General features: G+C 43.6%; 1 protein-coding gene across 2 annotated transcripts in view; it reads left to right on the top strand.

Moving 5' to 3' along the window:
• Positions 1–21918, top strand: part of NOXA1 (NADPH oxidase activator 1) — an 81439-nt gene that overhangs the window by 55792 nt on the left and 3729 nt on the right. Inside the window, exons 10-15 of one of the 2 annotated variants that reach the window (XM_029613513.1) lie at positions 3521–3617; positions 5205–5272; positions 7051–7161; positions 8850–9010; positions 17599–17704; positions 20285–20408. In XM_029613513.1, the coding sequence (XP_029469373.1) occupies positions 3521–3617; positions 5205–5272; positions 7051–7161; positions 8850–9010; positions 17599–17704; positions 20285–20408 (667 nt within the window). The remainder of the gene's footprint in view (positions 1–3520; positions 3618–5204; positions 5273–7050; positions 7162–8849; positions 9011–17598; positions 17705–20284; positions 20409–21918) is intronic. The other variant, XM_029613514.1, reaches the window with a different exon arrangement.

The raw sequence follows: 21918 nt of genomic DNA on the forward strand, positions 1-21918 counted from the left end.
TAAGGCTTTTATTTAAAGGCTGTAGGTACCAGACACAGTCCTGCTGCCGGATCTGTTTGCAGTCTGCTGGTAGGCAGGTCTTTAATGCAAGGTGCAGAGCTTAAATGGAGCAGTTTTCAGCAGAAGCCTTTTAAAAAATATATGAAGAAAGAAAATCTAGTGCTTGATCTCCTTTATAAGAAATTCACCAATTGCAAGCGAGTCATTTTCACTCTTTGAAGCCAGGGGTTGAATTTATCTTTAATACCAGATTTTTTTTTCTACAGCAGCATATCCCATACATAAGAACATAAGAAGTTGCCTTACTGGGTCAGACCAAAGGTCCATTAAACCCAGCATCCTGTTTGTAACAGTGGTCAATCCAGGTTACACGTACCTGGCAATTACCCAAACATTAAATAGAACCCATGCTACTGATATCTATAATAAGCAGTGACTATTCCCTAAGTAGGGGCATTGCTAGGTACTTAAAAGATCCAGGCATAGGTCCTTCCCACCAATAGCATTTCCCTCCCCTGAAAGTGATATTTATAGCAAGGATTCAGTCTTGCTCTCTCAGCCCCCTATCCCGCCCTCTTAAAGTCACCAGTAGTTTTGCTCCTCAGTCCTGTCTCCCCTCCCACACCCACTCCCTCCAGTTCCCCAGGAGTCTCGCTCACTCAACCCTCTCTCCCCAAGACACAAAAGACACTTGGATTCCACATGGCATTAGGCTTATTGTAACATGTATTGGGTGTGGCTTGGCTCTCAGAAAGCCATGAATAAATTACAATACAGTAAACCTCCCATACCAAAACAATACTAACTGCCAGCACTCAAACAGTAACAACCCTTACTTATGAAAAGGCATCACTGCAAAAATTGCATCAAGCTCTAAAACACCAATACACCTCCTATTTGGAAAACAGAACAAACAAGGATGCCTAAAAATACATGCACCTAAACAATGTAAAAAAGCTTTTAGAACTACATAGGTCCCTTTTTCTAATGTCAAATCATAGATATTCACATTTAAATTTGGGTCCTATATTGTTCAATAGCTCACATACAGTATTTTTGGATAATTTTTACATAAATCCAATAAAAGTTAATCACAATCTGCCAAACATACTGTTTACCCAAAGAGACAAATCTGCATAACAAAACAAAACTAAGTCTCAGGACTCAAAAAGCAATGACCTTACCCAGGAAAGAGCAGCTCTACAAATATTACATCTAGCCCTAGCATACCAATACACATCCTATTGAAAGCAGAGCAAGACAGACTGCTAGAGACCCCTACATAGAAACTATACACTAGCAGGATTCTTCATCTTGCTCACACATACAGAACACAGGCAGACTGTTAACAAAGATAGAATAAGGGACCAACAAACAACAAAATCAAGAAATATAAAACATCAATCATAACAGTAAAACCATACTAATAAAAATAATAAACATTTCAAAACAACTGATGAATAGAACATCTGATAAATTAAATCTCATAAAAATGTTTATACATTTTCCAAAACACCAATATAATATTTCAAAAGAATAGACACATCAAATAATATCCAATAATGAATCTAAGGATTGAAAATTCTCCATACCTGGGGTTTTTTGATTGTTGTGGACTGGAAGAAGTGGGCTACCCAAACTTTATCCTCTCTTTCTCTTACACAAATACCTTCTCTCTCTCAAAGACACACACACACATACACACATACATAGACTGTCATATACACTTCTGCTCTTTCTGTCTCACATACACAGGCTCACACCCTTTCTTTCTCACACAGGCTTGCACACACATATGCTCACACACAGGCGCTTTCCCTCATACTCACACAGGCTCTCTCTCCCTTCCTCACAAACACACACAGGCTCTTTCTCTCTCCTATACACACAGGCTCTCAAACACTCCTTGTCTCTCCCTTACACACACACACACACACACACACACACACACACACACACACACACACACATACATACATACATACAGGATCTGTCACACACCTGTTTCTTTCTCTCAGATGCATGCACACCCACACAGGCTCTCACCCACCTACCCACCCACCTACCCACCCACACATACACACACACAAAACACACAGAGGCTCTCACCCACACACATACTTGCAGGTTCTCATTCTCTCAGGTTCTCATACACACACACACACACATGCTTTCACTCTCTCAGGCTCCTACACATAGACACATACACAGGCTCTCAGGACCTGGGCCTCTTCTTCAGCCACATGTGGGCTGGGGTCCGCTGTTTGCCACCAGGTCTTCCATTTTCTTTGTCTGTCATAGGATGGGCTCTGCAGTGGCCTGCTGAACCTCCCAGTCTTCAGCTGCCAGTGAAATGAGGGTCTGCTGGTGGTCATCGGTCCCTCTCTCTTTGGCTGCTGCAGGATAGGATCCACAGTGGCCTGCTTGGTCGTGGGGTCGGTGGCAACAGGAATTTTGGCAACAGGAGTTGTGAGGTCTTTGCAGGTTAGGATCCACAGTGGCCTGCTGGGTTGTGGGGTCGGTGGTAACAGAAGTTGAATTGGCAACAGGAGTTGTGAGGCCAATCTTGCAGTAAGCGCTCGAGACTGCTCCTGCAGCAGCAGGAGATGATGTTAGGTTAAAAGTGACTCCTGCTACCAGCTTTAGTTGGGGGGAGGGGGGAGTTAGGGAGGTGTGTCATCTCTGCCCAGTCCAATGTATAAAATTGTAGTGGCACTTGCCACCCCGTAGAAATGCCTACAGGCTGGGGATGCACTGAATTACTTGAAAGCCCTGACTGTACACCACTGAGGATTACTGAGAGACAGGTCAGGTTCTCCCACCCAGCCCCTTCCACCCTCCTCCTCCTCCTCCTCGTGTTTCTTGTTTCAAAGCAGAAAGAAGAGGAGAAGGGCCAGAGGGACTGACAGCACTGTGCTTGGTCTGAGTCCCTGTGGCTCATACTATAGTATTGCCCGTTGATTTTCCTGCTGAGAGAGCTGAGAAGCTGGCAACATGGAGGGCGGTGACATGTGCCAGTTGGGAGTATCAGGTGACAAGCCATGATTTGGGGGAGGGGGGGATTATGGCATCATGCAGTGCACGGTGGATCGGAGAAACATTCTGATTGTTTGTTTGGGTTTTTTTTACTAGCACCCGAAACTCGGGACACTGACTCTCAGACTCGGGGCATGCACCCGTGTGCCCAGATCAAATGATGCCCCTATCCCTCAGTCATCCTGATTAATAGTAGTTTATGGCCTTCTCCTCTGGGAACTTATCCCTTTTTTTAAACCAGCTACACTAACTGCTTTAACTATATCCTCTGGCAATGAATTCTACATCCCAACTCTCTCATCCTACTTGCTGGTGGAGCACACAGTTTTCGAGACGCCAGTGCTCAGAAACTGCTGATGTTCCTTTCTGTTTCTAGAACATACAGGCTGCTGCATTGCTCAGTTCCAGCCTCTGCTTATATTCTATGTTGTGATTTTTTAAACAATAGTATCCTCAAAAATGTTTTGTGTTTGTCTTTCTGCAGAAAGTCAACAATGGGATCCCATTGCCCCCCATGAAAATGCCTCCCAGCCGGCCCCCTACGAGTTGTGCAGTGGAACGAATTATTCCCTTACAGCATGGTAAAGTGAATCTCTAGGGCAGAGCATTACTGGGAACAACATTGCAGGCAGCATTCAAAGCTTGTTTTACATAGGAGTTCAGAATATCAGTAAGACAGATAGCGTGATTTCCAAAGAAATAATATAAATGTAAATATAACATACTATCATAGCGATTTTCAAAGGCCCATTTCTCCACATTAAGGGCTGGATTTAAAAAAGGTTACGCACGTAAAGCCCCGGGACGCGTGTAAGTCCCGGGCCTTTACAAAAGGGACGGTCCGGGGGTGGGGTGGGGCAGTCCAGGGGCGGGGCCAGAGGCCTCCAACAGAGCCGCCATTGTCGTTGTGTTGGAGGATCGTGTGCTGGCAGGATGCCAGCGCACGTGACTTGTGCCTGCCCGGATGCAGGCGCAAAAGGTAAGACAAGAATCAGGGGGGCGTTAGAGTAGGGCTGGGGGGGGAAGGGGTAGGAAGGACAGGTTAGGGGGAAAGGAACAGAGGAAGGCAGCGTGGATCGGCTCAGGCAAGGTGCACAAGTGTGCACCCCCTTGCGTGCGCCGACCCTGGATTTTATAACATGCGCGTGCCTGCGCACGCGCATGTTATAAAATCGGGCATACATGTGCGCGCACCGGGTAGCACGCGCACATGTAGGCCACGTGCGCTTCTTTTAAAATCTACCCCTAAGTGCATTTAATGCAAGTGAAACCTATTGACAAATCAATAGTATATATTGCAGCAATTTTGAAAGGCTTTAGAAAATTGCTGCAATATATGCTATTGAACTAAATGGGCTTTTAAAAATGGCTGCAATAGTTGACAATTACCATGTATATGTATATTATATTGTATGAAAATTGATTTCATTATTATTTTTATTACGGGTTATATCGAAATCTAATAAATAAATAAATGTCATATTCTATCTGATTTATATTATATGATATACACTATGGGGTAATTTCAAAAGGATTTAATTGCTTAAAACTGGGTTTTATGCATGTAAGTGAGCTTTTGAAAATTGCTACTATATATGCTGCTGTTGCACGAGGAAATCCTTTTGAAAATTATCTCCTATGTATGGTGCTGTGCTATAATGCAATATAATAAGCTATTTTTGTCTATACAATGACCTTTTAAAGTGTGCAGGAATAATTAGAGTATTCTGGTTGATTTAGAGCATCATTTAGCTGTGTTGTGTGTGTGTGTGTGTGTATACACATCAGTACAGTATTTGCACAATCACACAGTTCAAGGAGCAGATTTTCCATGTAAGAATTTATAATAATTTTTAAAATGTAGATTATATTCTTACTTTATGTCAAAATAAAGTTTTAGTGTATTTAAAACAGCCTTCTATGTAAGGCTCCTATTTTATTGGTGGAATAACACCTGCTAGGCTTTCATTAAGCAGTAATTTATGCATTTTGTGAGCTGTAACTGCACAAGGCTGAAGCTATGTACTTGAGGTATGTGTGGGTTACTTTATGCCCAGTCTCAGCCATTCATCTCTGCAAAGATATGCATAGACAGGATACACAATGAAGTTCTTACAGGAGGGTTGTGATGCAAATTGTAGTGACTCCTGGCTATGTTTCCTTGCTAGGGGATCCCACAAAAGATGTACCCAAACCACCGCCAAGTTCTTCAGATGATTCCCAAAAACCCATAAAGGTGAGAGTGTATTTTATGATGCAGCTTATGGGCTTATAAAAGTCGGGGAAATTCACATATTACAGAGGTGCAAATATTGTCTGCAGTTCGGGAATGTGCTCATTGCACAGGTGACTGGGTGCATATATTGTCTGCAGTGAGAGTGTGTGCTCACTGTAGAGGTGACAGAATGTACATAGTACCAAGCTGAGGATTATGCACAACAGCGTCAATATATGTGCATGGTAGGTTTGAGATTATTGTATCTTCTAAGCTGTGCACAAGGTGTGGGAAATAATAAAAATTTTGTTTTGTTTTTCGTTTCGTTTTTTGGGGGTGTTTTTTCCCATGAATTTCATTTGTGTCATTTTTAAATAAACAGAAAAAAAAAATAGGGCCTCCTGAGATCTTGTCTGCTCCCCATCCATCCTTCCCAACCAGAAAAATATCAGGGCCAGGATCCTCCCCGGCCCCCACTTACCCAGTTCGGGGGGATTGCAGGTGAAGCATAGGCTGCAGCCAAAGCCTGGACTGTGTGTAGGGCCTAGGCTGAGGTCATGGTGACCTAGATTGGCCTAGAAATACGCAAGGCTGAGGCTTCGGCCTGGGCCTAGGTGTTGAGACCAGGCTTCAAGGCCTGATCCTGTCATCTAGGCCCAGGCTGAAGCCTTGACCTTGTGTAGGCCAAGGAGTGGTAGTTCACTGTGAGCTCGGTCTAGGCCCTACCCAAGGATCAGGCTAGGAGGCCTACACCAGATGCCTGGGCCTCAGCCTAGGCCAGGACCGGGGCCCAGGCCTGACGCTGGTGCCTGATCCGGAGACCAGGTCCCAATGCTGGGGCCTCTGCCTTGGCCCGGACCCAGGCCCAATTCTGGTAGTCAACCCAGAGGCCAGGTGCCAATGTTTGGGCCTGGGCCGATGCCGGGGTTTGATCCTGAAGGCTGGGTCCCAATGCCATGGCCTCGGCATGGGATGTTGGAGTTCACTCAGAAGCCGGGTCTTGATAACAGCATCTTGGCTCAGGGTCAGGCACAGACCTAGCACCGAGGCCTCGGAAATCTTCCAAAGTCTTCTTTCTTCGCTGTTGAAATTATGTCATCTACTTGGGAGGCACCAGAGTTAATTAATTGATGTACAGCAGCTGGTCTGGGTCCATTCTGAGGTCCTGACATCAGGCCTGCTCTGTGATATTGGATCCCCTTTGGAGCAGGAAGTTAATGAATTTTCAAAGAAATTATGCATGTAAAGTTACATAATATTGATGCAATTTTCAAAAGCCATTTACCTGTGTTAAATGAACTTAGCACAACTAAAACCTATTGACAATTCAATGGCATATACTGTATCAATTTTCAAAAGTCCACTTACATGGGTAAAGTGCATTTACATGTGTAAAACTCAGTTTTAAATGTGTAAAACCCAGTTTTAAGCGGGTAAATGCTTTTGAAAATCAGGCCCTTTCAATTATTAGAGGGAACATTGATAAGAGCTATTCAGGATGAAGTTCATGGGTAGACAATGCAGCACCAGGGAGTACATGGCAGAATTGAGGGGTGTACATATTGCAAAGCTGGATGCTTATAGTTGAGTGGATGGTTATAGAATATAATCTATAGGAATGCATGATGGAATTGAGGGATTATATAATTGACTGTAGTGTTGGGTATAGACATTAGTTGTTACAATGAAGAGCAGAGGTGGACATAACAGTATTGTGTGGTACAATTTGTGACTGTCGTTTTGCTAATTTCTTTATATATAGCATGAGAAAATAAAAATGAATGTTCTCCCCTATTGAGTGGCAGGTGATCTCCTCCCAAGAAGGTGTGTTCTCGAGTACAGAAGATCTCACAAGGGAAGTTTCTGTTCCTCTCCAAAACTCTTTGCCTGTTGACCACCAATATACAGAGGTAATAATAATGTGGAAAAGTATTCTTACAAGTAGATTAGTGAGGGCCAAGAAACAAACTTATAAGGCCTCAATTATTAAAATTCTAGGAAGCATTTAGACTAGTGGTTCCCAAACTTATTCATTTAGGGGCAGATTTTATAACATTCGCCCGGGCATAAATTTGTGCGTGCAACCTGGCGCACACAAATGTACGCCTGAGTTTATAACATGTGCGCGCAGCCACGCACATGTTATAAAATCAGGGGTCGGCACGCGGAAGGGGGTGCACACTAGTACACGTTGTGCGTGCTGAGCCCTCGGGGAGACCAGCTGGCTTTCTCCGTTCCCTCCCCCATCTTCCCCTCCCTGTCCCGCCACCCAGCCCTAAAGAACCCCCCCGTACCTTTGTTTTAGAAGTTACGTGCTCCAGTCAAGTGCCAGCGCACGATCCCCTGGCACAGTGGCAAATGGCCACTGTGCCGGAGTCCTCGGCCATACCTCCCGGATTGCCCCGCCATGCCCCCAGACCATCTGCCCTGCCCCCATCCTGCCCCCTGCCCACCCATTCAGAAAAGCCCCGGGACATACGCACGTCCCAGGATTTTGCGCCTGCCGCCAGGCCTTTTGAAAATAGGCCCGACGCGCGTAACTCCCCTACGTGTGTAAATCCACCTGGATTTACACGCGTAGGGCTTTTAAAATCTGCCCCTTATTTATTTGATTTATATTCCCCAGGGACCTCCAGCCAGTTGGATTTTCAGAATGTTTACAATGAATATGCATGAGATCATGAGACATATTTGTGTGCATTGCCTCCAGAGCTCCGTGTCCTTGAGAATAGGCTTCGGAGCCAGTGATTTAGACACAGTGTACAAAAAAAATGATTAAATCAAACTAAAATAAAATGACCTAAACAAACTTAGATGCAAATGCTGCATTTTGTTTTTCAGTAATTGTTTTGCTTTGGCATTATTAAAATATATACCCTGTAGAGAAGATATACTGTTTCCTGCAGCATACAAAGAAAGCTAACTTAATAAATTACATTAAAAAGGAGAAACAAAATGGCATGAAAAGGCACAAGATATGCTAGCCAGGGCTCACCTGTCCATGCGCCTGATGTAGCCAGCAGTTCCCCAAAGAAACAAAATGGGAGAAACCTTTTGGCACGTTTGGGCCCCATGATGCTGCTGTTCAGGACTCCCTGTGACTTTCTGTGCCCAGGAGAGACCTCCTCTGTGTCTGTGCTTGGGATTCCAATTGAATGATCTTCTCAGGGCACCCAGCAAAACTGATTCTCACTGGGGTATTTCCTGGCTTTCTGCAGCTCGCCTGCTGACCAGGGATGTGTGGAATGAAATGAGCAAGTTTTAGTTGGCAGGAAGCTCTACAGTGTAAAAAGCCTGCAATATTGTTGAGGTTAAATAGTAATGGAGGAAATATCAGTCTGTTCTGTGGAAGATCACTAATTAAATGCATTAGAGGCATCAGCGGATGCTTCTGTGCCATTTTAGAGGCTCCGCATGGAAAGATCCAAGAAAAAGTCCAGGAGAATGAAACTGGCTAAATTCACCAGGTTCGCCTTTGGCATGGAAATCACACGTCGCTAATCCCAACATTAGTCTGTTGATTCTAGTCCTCAAGCTGGCGATTGCAGACACACCCGAGGACTTTAGCCTAAGCATCTGTGTTTTCACCTCTTCACAGCACACTCAGATGTCCCTGGATGCAGCATCCTCGGGTGTGAACAATTCCATTGTGCTGAAAGTGCACTGCGCCTACACAGTGGAAGTGGAAGTGAGCAAAGACATAAACTTCTCGGACTTGCAACATCTATTGAAAAAGAAACAGATGACAATGCAGCTAAGGTTTGCTCCGTTTTCTTTTTCTCTGGTTTCCTCCTTCCTTCTTCCCATCTTTCCCCTGCAAGGCTTGCATTAAGCAGAGCATGGACCGAATATGTAGAGGCTGATGAGGAAAAAGCAAAATTACCTAACAAATATTTCTGTTCAGTGTTCACTGTGGAAGGGCCAGGAGCAGGACTACATAAAACAAACTCAAAAAAGATTGGAAGTAAGGTAAAAGTCAATCAATTTTCAGAAGAGTGTGTTAATGAGGAGCTAACTAAACTTAAAGTAGATAAGGCAATGGGGCTGGATGGGATACAACTGAGGATACTAAGGGAACTTAGAGAAGTTCTGGCAGCTCCACTGGTTGACCTTTTCAATGCTTCTTTAAAGTTGGGAATAGTTCTAGAGGCCTGGAGATGTGTGTGAATGTGGCTCCTATTCATAAAAGCGGAAGTAAGGAGGATGCTGGGAACTGCAGACCAGTTAGTCTGAACTCTGTGGTGAGCAAATTAATAAAATCACAGCTAAAACAGACAAAGATCAATGTCTTTGAGTGGGTGATCAGAGAGTTGGATCAGAGGAGAACGCTATATGTAGCGTACTTGGATTTCAGGAAAGCCTTTGACACAATTTTGCATTGGTAATTTAGAAATAAATAGAGTGCCCTCGCTCAGGGCCCTAGAATGATTGACTGGTTAGAAACTAGTTGAGTGGGAGGTGACAAAGGGTAATGGTAAATGGAGTTCATTCCAAGGAGTGTGCCTCAGAGATTGGTCTGTGGACCAATTCTTTTCAACATTTTCGTGAGCAACATTGCGGAAGGATTGCTAGAAAAGGTTTGTCTTTTTGCAGCTCCTACCAAAATCTGCAACAGGGTAGACATCCAGGAAGATGAGAAAAATATGAGGAGAGATCTAGCAAAGCTCGAGGAAAGGTCTAGGGTCTGGTAGCTAAGATTTAATGTTAAAAAATGCCAAGTTATGCATTTAGGCTGCAAAAACCCAAGAGAGAGGTGCAGTATTGGGGGGTGAAATTCTTCTAAGCGTGACAGAAGAGCAGGATATGGGGTGATTATATCTGATGATCTTAAGATGGCTAAACAGGTGGCTAAAGCAACAGCAAAAGCCAGAAAGATACATGGCTGCATAGGGAGAGTAAAGGTTAGCAGAAAAAGGGAGATGATACTGCTCCTGTCAAGGTCCTTGGTGAGACTTCATTTGGAATATTGCGTACAATTCTGGAGACTGCACCTTGAAAAGGATATAAACCTATTGGAGTTGGTCTAGAGTGTGGCTACTAAAATGGTCAGTGGTCTTCATTCTAAAGTATATGGAGACAGACTTAAACATGTAAACATGTATGCCCTAGAAGTAAGACCAAGATAAGGGAGATATGATAGAGACATTCAAATACCTCCAAGATTTTCGTGTACAGGAGGAAGAGGGTGAAAGGGACTAGACTCAGTAAACTTAGGAAATATTTCTTTACAGAGAGGATAGTGGATGCATGGAACGGCCTCCCAGTGGAAGTGGTGGACAGAAAAACAATATCTGAATTCAGGAACGCATGGGCTAAATACAGGGGATCTCTGAGGGAGTGATGGGAATTGTAAAGCTAAATTAGTTGGGTGGATGGGCAGACTGGATAGAAACGTAATAGCAGAAAAAGACATGCTGAGGTAGATCTTCAAAACATACGCGTGCGCGTACTTTTGATCACGCCACTGGCGCGAACAAAAGTACACCAGATTTTATAAGATATGCGCGTAGCTGCGCGTATCTTATAAAATCCGGGGTCGGCGCACAAGGCTGCGCAAAATCGTCTGCCTTTGCGCGCCGAGCCACACAGCCTGCCTCCGTTCCCTCCGAGGCCGCTCCGAAATCGGAGCGGCCTCGGAGGGAACTTTCCTTCCGCATCCCCCCACCTTCCCCTCCCTACCTATGTTGGGCAAGTTACGCCTGCTTGAAGCAGGCGTAACTTGCGTGCGCCACCCCGGCATCCCCTGGCACAGGCCGCAGTGCCGGGGGACTCAGGACCGCCCTCCCGGCCTGCCCCCGAACTGTCACCACGCCCCCGGACCTGCCCCAGACTGCCCCCTGCCCCCGGACATGCCCCCTCCCGCCCCTTTTACGAAGCCCCGGGACTTACGCGCGTCCCGGGGCTTTGCTCGTGCCGGCGGCCTATGCAAAATAGGTACGCTGTCGCGCGAGTGCCCTGCGCGCGTAAATCCAGGAGGATTTACGCGCGCAGGGTTTTTAAAATCTACCCCGTAGCCTATGTTTCTATGCAAATGTTCACATAAACATAAGAGAACTCATGAATTCATATACATCCAATTTCTGCAATGTTATTGTTTATTCATAAGATCACATGTAAATGTTGCCAGGAAAAGCCAGAATAAGACAAACACCTTGTTTTCAACTGGATCCTGGAGGCACAAACAGAGAAAGTGAGCTGCCCAAGCTTCTGCAGAGAGTCAGTGACAAATGTGGGATTAGAAATGAGACACCAAGACACAAAATGACTTTACCAAGGTCGCCCAGAAAGCTGTTAAAGAGAGGAGTCCTGAATTCATGTCTCAAGGCTTTGAATCATATCCCAGTGCAGTAATCACTTGCCCACTCAACTCAAGAGTCCACGTTTCGTAGACACACAGAATGTGATCTCAGATGAGTGTAACCTTCCCTTCCTGTGTTCTCACTGCCGGGGGGGGGGGGGGGGGGGGGCATTTGCTGAGGCTGTTACCTGAACCGCAGCTGAGGGGGGAGATACACTTCAGAGCCCTTGGGGTTTTTTTCCGCTTGGACTTTAAGAAAGCACTCTTCACTCTCAATTTGTGTTCCAACAACACATTTGACTTAATACTCAGTTCTTCAGTAGTGACAATCTGACATAAAAAGACCGTTTTCAAGGGGTTTCTCCACGGGTAAATCAGTGTTGACCTGCAGAGAAAGGCTTTAAAATTGCCCTTTGCCTTCTGCAGGGAAATGGGGCCCTTCTGTGGGTGGAGGGGTGCTGTCCTGCATGTTATAGGCACATAGTTTATTTTAACTTCCCTCACTTACTTCCTGCTGGGGACTTTACACATGCAACTTCCGTAGATACTTTTATATCCATGGCTCCTGCCAGGGAAGTTAAACTTTAAAAATCAGCTGAGAGACTGCAAGTTCTGTGGGTAGACTGAAAATGGGCCTCCCAGTACATTTCTTAGGAGATGAATTCATATCTTCCGTCGGTGCATTCACACCTATGCCATGCAGCTCTGGGTCAAGCAGACAGTGTTGTGGTCCCAGGCAGACAGGGTGCTCTGTGCCCTTAATCTGGACAGGGAGGCAACTCACTCAGGCCCTCTATGAACCTCCGATAACTTTCTTTTATCTGGCAGTCAAGGAGCCCCTGCCCCCAAACCAAATTCCACACCAGGAATTCTTCCAGAACACTGAACTTTTATTGCTGGGGAACCAGCACAGCAACTATCTATAAAGATTTCAAAGAGGGTATTATAATTTAGCTGAATTTATCAGAGTTCACAGGCTTTAGAGCCAAGATACATTTTCACCAGACATTCAAACCCAGTTAGGAATAGGTTGTAAAAACTTTAAAGAATTTGCTCAATTCCTTCCTCCCACTTTTCCGCATTCCTCCTCCATATTCCTTAAAAACATGTTGCTCACATTTCTGCCAAATCCCACAAATAGCATGTGAACAATATCCTACCCCACTTTCTGAAGGATATTTCACACTCATCCATATACAGTCGTGTCTGCTCCCAGAGTAAGGCCAGCTCTCATAACGTGGTTCTACCCCTTCCCTCGTCGTGCACTTTGATTCTGTGGCAGTGTTCAGCGACCTCCTTGGTGTCCTTGACACACTCCTTACAGACTTCTTCTTGTTCTCCTTCTATTATTGGAAAGGGGCCCCCCACTTCCTAGTTCCTTCTCTTGTGGGAAAGCAGAGTCTGGGTTCCCTTGTGAAAAGAATCACTCTTTGGCCTTGGGCCTCTCCAGTTGAGGGGGGAAAGCCCCTGCAGGGTCCAATCCAAACATGAGTGGTCCTCCAGGCCTTCCAGCCTTTGCTGGCAGCTTCTCCTCATCCCTAATCCATGGAGGTGTCTCCCTCGCACTCATGTTATATACCATGTTGAGCACTCCCCTACAAGATATTCCTAATACCCTATTAAAGGAACCACAACCTCATCCATAACATTTCCACTTACAATATACAACCCTTTATCTTGTTATCTTGTGGTGATTTACTGGCGCTGCAAGTATAACATTTTACCTTTTCCAATTTCTCCAGAGAGTCAATCTTAGGGCTTCCCCACCCAAGGTTTCCTCTCCAGTTCTTATTCAAAGATGTGAACCAATTTGGGGGTCCCCTCACATCCTCCCTCGCCTAAAAATGTCGTTTTGGTCCTTCAAATCGTCATCCAGTGGCACCCAGTCACCATCATTATTAAAAATATTGAAATAGATCAGATACCACAGAAAAACTGTTAAATATACCCAATAGTAACATACAATTTAACCATTACTCTAGGTCAGTGGTTCCCAAACCTGTCCTGGGGGACCACCAGCCAGTCAGGTGTTCAGGATACCCACAATGAATATATATGAGATAAAATTTGTATGCAGTGCCTCAATTGTATGCAAGTCTATCTCATGCAAATTTATTAAACTCCCCAAGTTATTAACTCCTTGTTCCTCGTACATTAATATTACTGTACCCATGTATTTATTCTCCCCACCTTATTTCACTAATACTGTACAAGTTGTACAAGTTATACCCCCCAAGTTCTTAGCTCCCTGTTCAATGTACTTTTGCTGTTTATGAAAACTGATATGATGTTTTGACGAATACTGGTCTATAAAAGCATTTAAATAAATAAATAAATAAATAAATAAATAAATGCATTATCGATATCCTGAAAACCTGACTGGCTCGAGGTCCCCCAGGATAGGTCTGGGAATCTCTGCTCTAGGCAATATCCAATGCTAAGCCATCCCAACAAGAGTTATTCCTTCCTTTCATGGCCTCCTTTCATGGAAAGGCAATCTGGGCACATCTTCTTCATCTTCACCCATTCTTCATCAGCTTCTCTGTCAGGTTCATCATTCTCCCTCAGGACCCAGGATACAGGATCTGCAAAACACAAAACCAAGACACCACTTCTCTCCTCCCAATATGCACATGAGAAGCATCACTGTAAAACTATTCTTTTGGGTTAAATGAATCCATGGCGGGGGGGGGGGGGTGTCCCCTTAAATCTCCTGAATCTCCCCACCAAACCTTGCACTCAGATTATATATACCCTCTTGAATGCTCCCCTAGAGTCCTACCACTCTCTTAATGGAACCAAAACAATAATAACCTCATCCAGAACATCCAGGAGACAATATACAACCCATTCAGCCACCCTTCATCTTGGTGATTTACTAGTAATGCTAGTATAACATTTTACCCTTTCCAATTTTTCCAGAGAGGCAATCTTAGGGCTCTGCCACCCAAAGTCTCCTCCAGACTTTACTCAAAGATGTGGACCCAATTTGGGGGTCCTGTCATACAACATAATGGTGCTGGTCACACCTCAGACTGATGTTACTTTAGTGCTAATGCCTGAGCTGCCAATGCCATTTTTCAAAGTTCAGAATGCCTCACTCTTGCCCTTTGGACTTGAAAGGGTAGGCCATTGGGTAGGCTAAATAGGGGCAGGGAAGGACCCAGTCCCATAAATCTTTAAGAGGGTGGTAGTGGGGGTCATAGAGGCCTGAGGAGGCCCAGCCAGATAGGCCTGGGCCCTGGCCTAGATTTTTGCACAATCTAGGAGAGGGTCAAAGGGGCTGGGGAGGTCCAGCAGAGCAAGTCTGGGTCCTAGACTTGATTTTTCAGGGTAGAAGGAGGTATGGAGGACTTTGGAGAGGTGCTTTTTAAAAAGTTTTCAGGAACACAAAAGTATCCCCAAATTTTAAGGTATTTTTGTGCTGCCATTTATGATTCATTCCATTTAGCCCATTTGTTTAAACAAATGATTATCCCTATTTGGTACCATACACATTTAATTCTGGTTATATTCATGTCCCAAAGTTATTCTCCAAACTGCTTCTCTCTCTGTGAAAGTGTCCCTTGGTATAGGGTCCTGAAATGAAAATGTAATTGCAAGCATCCCAGTTGGGCAGGAGTCTTCTAGATAAGTGGTTCTCAACCATTATTCGGCTGGGACACACTTAATAAATGGTTCTCACATGCGTGACACACTGAACATGTGACCGTCATGGGGCTAAATGTAAACATAAACTCTGCATCCACAGGAATCCCCTCAACCCCCAACAATGGGTGCAGAGCAGACTTAGGGCATTACCCATACAACTCACCATACAAAAAAGATATTCTGGTTCTGATGACATCTCAGTAAAAGCAAAACAAACTCCCTTTACTACCAGGCACAATAGCCTTCCTTATGAAAAGACAGTAATTTACCACTAATGCATATCCTATTGAGAAATCATAACAAATAAGAATGATACAAATGTCTACATGCTAGTAAAACACCTCGCCTTGGTCACACACCCAGAACTGACCTTCACCAAGTATAGAAAGACCACAAATTATAAATATAGAGACAGAAACTGGAATGAAAAAACAAAAAAGCCACTCTGAATGTAGTGCAAACCTGGAGAAATGGAAAGAGAAATATAGCACTTAAAGACTCCCAGGATCTGCAATAATGTACACAAACTAACCCGCACAAAGTTACACCTATATTACGGAACACACTCAAACAGTAACAGCCCTATATATGAAAAGGCAACACTACAAATATTAAAGCAGATCCTAAACACTAATACACTTCCTATTTGGAAAACAGAATAAGCCAAACTGCTATAGATTCCCACACAAAAATAATTGTAAAGCTATACTAATAGTTACAAAACAGCTGATGAACAGAATAACATCCAACAATTAAAAACTCATAAAAATTATTAAAAATTGTCCAAATATCAATAAATTATTTAAAAACAGCAGTCACATCACATAATACCCAATAATTAAAATGACAGTTAATCAAGAAAAATAAACTTAAAAAGCGACCTTTACTCACCCTCTCCAGCAACTCTCCTATTCCTTTCCCTTGTAGGCCAATAGCACTCACCAGAACTAGCAATGGCTGCTGAAGCTCTGCCCTCACGGTACTCTTCCTTAGGTCCCATAACCAGTCAATCACACATACACATACCCTAATTAAACCCCAAGACCAGTCTCTGTCTCACACACACACGTAACCTCCCTGACCAGTCTTTCTTTCTCACACATAGACACCACTCACCTCCCTGACCACTCTGTCTCTCACACACAGACACAGGCATCTCCCTGACCAGTCTGTCTCACACACATACCAGTCACCTCCCTGACCAGTCTCTGTCTCTCTCACATACATACATGTTACCTCCCTGACCAGTCTCTGTCTCTCACACACACCCCAGTCACCTCCCTGCCCAGTCTCTGTCTCTCACACACACCCTAGTCACTTCCCTGACCAGTCTCTGTCGCTCACACGCACCTGTCACCTCCCTGACCAGTCTCTGTCTCTCACACACACCCCAGCCACCTCCCTGACCAGTCTCTGTCCCTCACACACACACTTTGCTTAGAGCCCCGACACTGTGTTCCCCTTTAATTTCGTTGCGGCAGATTTCCCAGTGCTGCTGCTGCCTTCTGAGCCACACTGAAGCAGCGACATTTATTTTAAAAAAATATGCTGCGGCACGCAGGCCTTTCATCTGGCTGACGGGATATTCGTAGGCTCCCGTGGCCCCCCATCTGCCTGCTTTTATGGCCGCTGGGAGCTCCAATGACCCCCATCTGTAACCAGCGTGGCTGAGTGCCACTTTTACTTTAATCGTGGTTCTGCCACACTCACTGTTGTGTGTGGGGGGGGGGGGGAGGAATCCCTGGAGCAACCGGCCTCTTCATGCTTGTGGCTCACTGTGGCACTGAGGAATCTCTAATTTATCGCGGCTCCCCTGCCACTTTGGAAGTGAGAAATCCAGGCACTGCTGGCTTCTTCTCTTTGCGACTCACCGCCAATTTCAGCAAGGCTGGCCTGTGGCAGCCTTGCTTTGGCAGGGACAGGCTTCTTTGCCACCATTGGCCTGGACACTGCCACTCCTCCCAGTCCCCTTCAAACCACCCTACCCCTGGGCTATGGGATGTGGATGCACGCTCATGTTATAAAATTGGGCGTACATTTGTGCATGCCGGGTAGCGCTCACAAATGTATCCCATGCGCGTAGGTTTTAAAATCTGGCCCTTTATGTTTATTTTAATAGTATTTTTTGTTTTTAAATTATTGTGATTACTGTATTTATTGTGCTGTGTCTATTTTGATACAGCTTGTATTATTGGTATTATGTTTTTACTGATTTTGTAATCTGCTTTGATGAAGTTTTAGGACTGTGGAAGGAGGAATAAAAATATATAAATTAAGTTAAATTAAATTAAATTAAACCATCAGGCTAAAAAAAGCTAGCCCAATGTTTCAGTTTTATCAAGAGACCTTCATCAGGCCTAATGTGGTGTATTGAATGTTCACTGTCCAACTGTTACAGGTATAGAGATCCTGAGAGCAGAGAATTAAAACCAGTTTCAGGTGATGAGGACCTGAGGAAAATGTGGCAGCAAGTGACTGATAGGAAGCTGACACTTTGGTGTAAGGTAAGTTTCCTCTTTTATTTCCCTAATTCTTAGCTTTATTAGTCATAAGGATGTACTTCTGCACATGGGACCCTGGTATTACCTGTGTCCTGTCAGCTTAATGCTATCCAAAGAACAGTCTGAGATTCAGTTCTGAATCTTCATCTTGCAGTTTGAAGAAGGAAGTGGGCAGGAACACCTAGTGCACTTCCTGATCATCCAGTACATTCTAAATATGGAAATTAGCAATGGCCAGAGCTTCACATAATCTTCATTTGAAAAATATTACATGCAAAATGTATGTAATAGCTTCCAAAAATTAGAATGTGAATGTATTTGACTTTGGAGTCTTCTTAGACTTATTATAATTTGGACATCCAGAACACAAACTTTAACTGGTAGTAGCAAATCTATGCAAACTTCATTAACACTGACCAATGACCCCCCTTGTGGCATATGCTCCACTAACACTGAATGATGAACTCCTCTGCCTTTCCTCTAGACAAGATAGGGGAGATATTAGGGATGTGAATCGTTTTTTGACGATTTAAAATATCGTCCGATATATTTTAAATCGTCAAAAATCGTTAGAAGCACGATACAATAGGAATTCCCCCGACTTATCGTCAAAAATCGTAAATCGGGGGAAGGGGGAGGTTTACGATTTACGATTTACGATTTGCACGATATTTTAAAAAACAAAACCGCGACGATAAGATTCCCTCCCCCCCCAGCCGAAATCGATCGTTAAGACGATCGATCACACGATTCACATCTCTAGGAGATATGATACAGACATTCAAATATCTCAAAGGTCTCCATGCACAGGAGGTGAGTCTTTATCAATAGAAAAGTGGTTCTAGAATGAAGGGTCATGGGAGGAGGGTGAAAGAGGGTAGATTCAGGAGTAATCTTAGGAAATATTTATTTACAGAGAGGGTGGTGGATGTGTGGAACGGCTTCCTAGTGCAAGTGGTGGAGGCAAAAACAGTATCTGAATTCAAGAAAGCATGGGCTAAATACAGGGGATCTCTAAGGAAGAGAGGAGAATTATAAAGCTAAATTAATTGGATGGATGGGCAGACTGGATGGGGCATACGGTCTTTTTCTGCCATCATATTTCTATATTTCTATGGTTTTAACAATGCAGAAACTTCAAACCTTTTCTGCTGGAAAGGAAACAGTAGAACTAGGGGTATTGACATGAAACTCCAGGGGGGATGACTCAGAACCAACATCAGAAAATATTTCTTCACAGAGAGGGTGGTGGATGCTTGGAACCCCCTTCTGGAAGAGGTGGTGAGGACAAAAACAGTAAACAAATTCAAACAGGCATGGGATAAACGCTGTGGATCCCTAAAGGCTTGAGGTTGGAAATGAAAAAAAGGGTGCATGGGGGTAACCTGCATGGCGTGGCAGTTACTACCCTTAACAGAAGGCATGGAGATTACTATCCTTAACCAATAAGCCTTGATGCTTTAAACGCAACTGCTTATGTCTAAATCTCCACTCAAAGGGGTTGTTCCACTTTGTAATACAAAATATCCATTCAACCCCCTTTATCCCAATTTATTCACACAAATGTACTTCTATGAGATCCTGATTTTTTTCTTTTTATTTTACTATATATTTTATTATATTCACCTCACCACCTCACCAGGGTGGAATGTCAATGATTACAATATATGATTTGGACCAACATTAACTTAATGGATTTGAAGTTAATTGCGTAAGTCATTGAATGAGACATCCACCTCCATCTTTAAAAATTTTTTTAGAAAAATAATAAAATCATGAAGTGGTGAGGTGAATATAATAAAATATATAGTAAAAGAAAAAGAAAAAAATCAGGATCTCATAGAAGTACATTTGTGTGAATAAATTGGGATAAAGGGGGTTGAATGGATATTTTGTATTAAACGCAACTGCAACATTGCTCTCTGCTTCAACGGCTGGGGGGTGGGGGAAGGGGTATTGGATTTAGACGATAGCCAATGCTGGACTCCGACTTTTACGTTCCAGGGTACTGATATGCAGATATAATTATTTCTCTAATGTTCCCCAGATGTTCTAATGTTAATCGTTGTTATATTAGCATTGTGACCAAGATCTTTACCAATGTCACTTTAGATTAATTATCTCTCTATTTGTTCCCCTGATGTTCTAACGCTATTCGTTGTTATAATTGTTCCTCTGATGTTTTTCTGTTAATGTAAATCGTTGTTATAATTGTAAACCGGAGTGAAGGCCGACACCAATACTTCGGTATAAAAAAACCATACAAATAAATAAATAAATTAGAGAAAAAACACAGGACTGCTTCTATGGCCAACTCCAAAGCAAAGTACGTTCAAGCAGCATTGTCTGAATTATCAAGAAGGCTGCTTACCCCATCAAAAAGTTGCTAGCAGTAATTTTGTTATTGGTTTGACAGTTGCTTGGTTTTGATTGTAAATATTACTACCCTTTTCAGAAGACTTGGGAGTAATCTGCATGGAGCAGCAGTTACTACCATAAGAGTCTTGCTGAGCTCACTGGAAGGACCATTTGGTCTTTTACTACCGTCATTGCTATGTTACTATGTTTGTTTTGTATTGCTAGGATTCAGAGTCATCCTGTGGCAGACCTGTTCTGTATCGGATGGTGGCACAGTATGGATACACAGCTCAGGGTCCAGAAGATCTGGAGTTCAGGGAAGGAGATGAGCTGGAGATTCTGTCAGAAGGTAATATGCATCCTGTACTATGAATGCATACGGAACCATTAAGGGAGTAATTTTCAAAAAGGTTTCTGTGTATACATTGGCTTTTGAGCATCATCCAAGGGCTATGTGGGGAAAAATACATGCATAACTTGACTGCTCATGTATTTTTCTCTGCATTCACAATAGGTGTTCCAGAGGGCTGAGATGGGTAGGGAAAGCATTTTCATGCATATGTTCATCTTTTGAAAGTATTTGCATAAATTTACATGCAGAAAGTTATACTAGTTCAGCAGTAGGTGTAACATCCTATGCATCTTGTCCCCTTGTGTACCAGCACAACCGGATTTTTCATAGCGGACTTATGCACATAAATCTGCTTTGAAAATTCAGGCTAAAGTCTGCAAGTAGCTCTACATAGGTTGCTAAAAAATAGCCTCCCTAGCCATAAAGCAGACTAAAGGCAAACTGATTGCTTTAAATGAATACTTATGTGGTGCATAGGGCCAATTTTTGTCTTGATGGTCAGATCCTTGCTCTGATGTACACTAAAGTTGGCATGGTAGCATTACTGTGCAGGTAGATAACCGACTACCCAGAAGGCAGTCTACTCTACTTGGGATAACAGATAGGACTGGGAGTAGGGTATAATTTTTTTCATCACTGAAGTGCCATCAGGGTTTTATTCATATTCAGGCTAAGAGGAACATTTCAGTTGCTTAAAGTACATCGGAGAGCAGTGGTTTATAAGGAAGAGAATGAGGAATAAAGTCACGTTGCTTTTTCTCTCAACAATAAGTTAATGTTTTATGAGAGATATCTCTTCTTGTATAAAGGTATTACCTCATGAAAAGGTTGTGCAAGAGGTCAATGAGATGGGCAGTGTGAGATGAGAGACTGGCAGTCCAACCTTGCATGAGGTAACACACTTACACAATGAGAGGTTCCTCCTGTAAGACATTAACTTATGACAAAGTAACTATGAAATATGTGTGGCACCCCTACCAGGTCTGGCCACCAGATGTCACTGTCCTTGTAATTTAACACACTCTAATAAGAAACCATCCATACCCCTCAGTCCCTCCCATTTGGAGAGTTTGGATTGGATGCTTGAAGAGTATTTAGCCCAGCCATTTTAAGACACCATGGGATTCAGTTGGAGAGAAGTCAGAGAGCAAGATGTATCTTTTTCCACACTCTGGTGAGGCCTCCCAGTCTCACCCAAAGGAGTTTATTTTAGAAGTGACACCTCCCAATGCTCTCCCTACCTTAGGGTCCTTCACCTATTTTACAGACAGATTTTAAGCCTGATACTCCTGGCTCTCTTCAGGGGAGCAAAGACCTGTAAACACTAGGTAGGCAAGCACCAGTGATGGATCCTGTTGTGAGAGACAGTGAGGGCAGAGAAGATATCCATTTTAACTTTTGAAAGTATTCTTTGACTTAAGAAGAGTGGGGAGGTTTTGGATCCTCCTTCCCGACTGGGATTTCAGAGCTGAGAACTAGCCTGATCCCAAAGATTTTTTTCCTCAAG

The sequence above is a fragment of the Rhinatrema bivittatum genome, chromosome 8, assembly GCF_901001135.1.
Source record: "Rhinatrema bivittatum chromosome 8, aRhiBiv1.1, whole genome shotgun sequence".
Taxonomy (NCBI): domain Eukaryota; kingdom Metazoa; phylum Chordata; class Amphibia; order Gymnophiona; family Rhinatrematidae; genus Rhinatrema; species Rhinatrema bivittatum.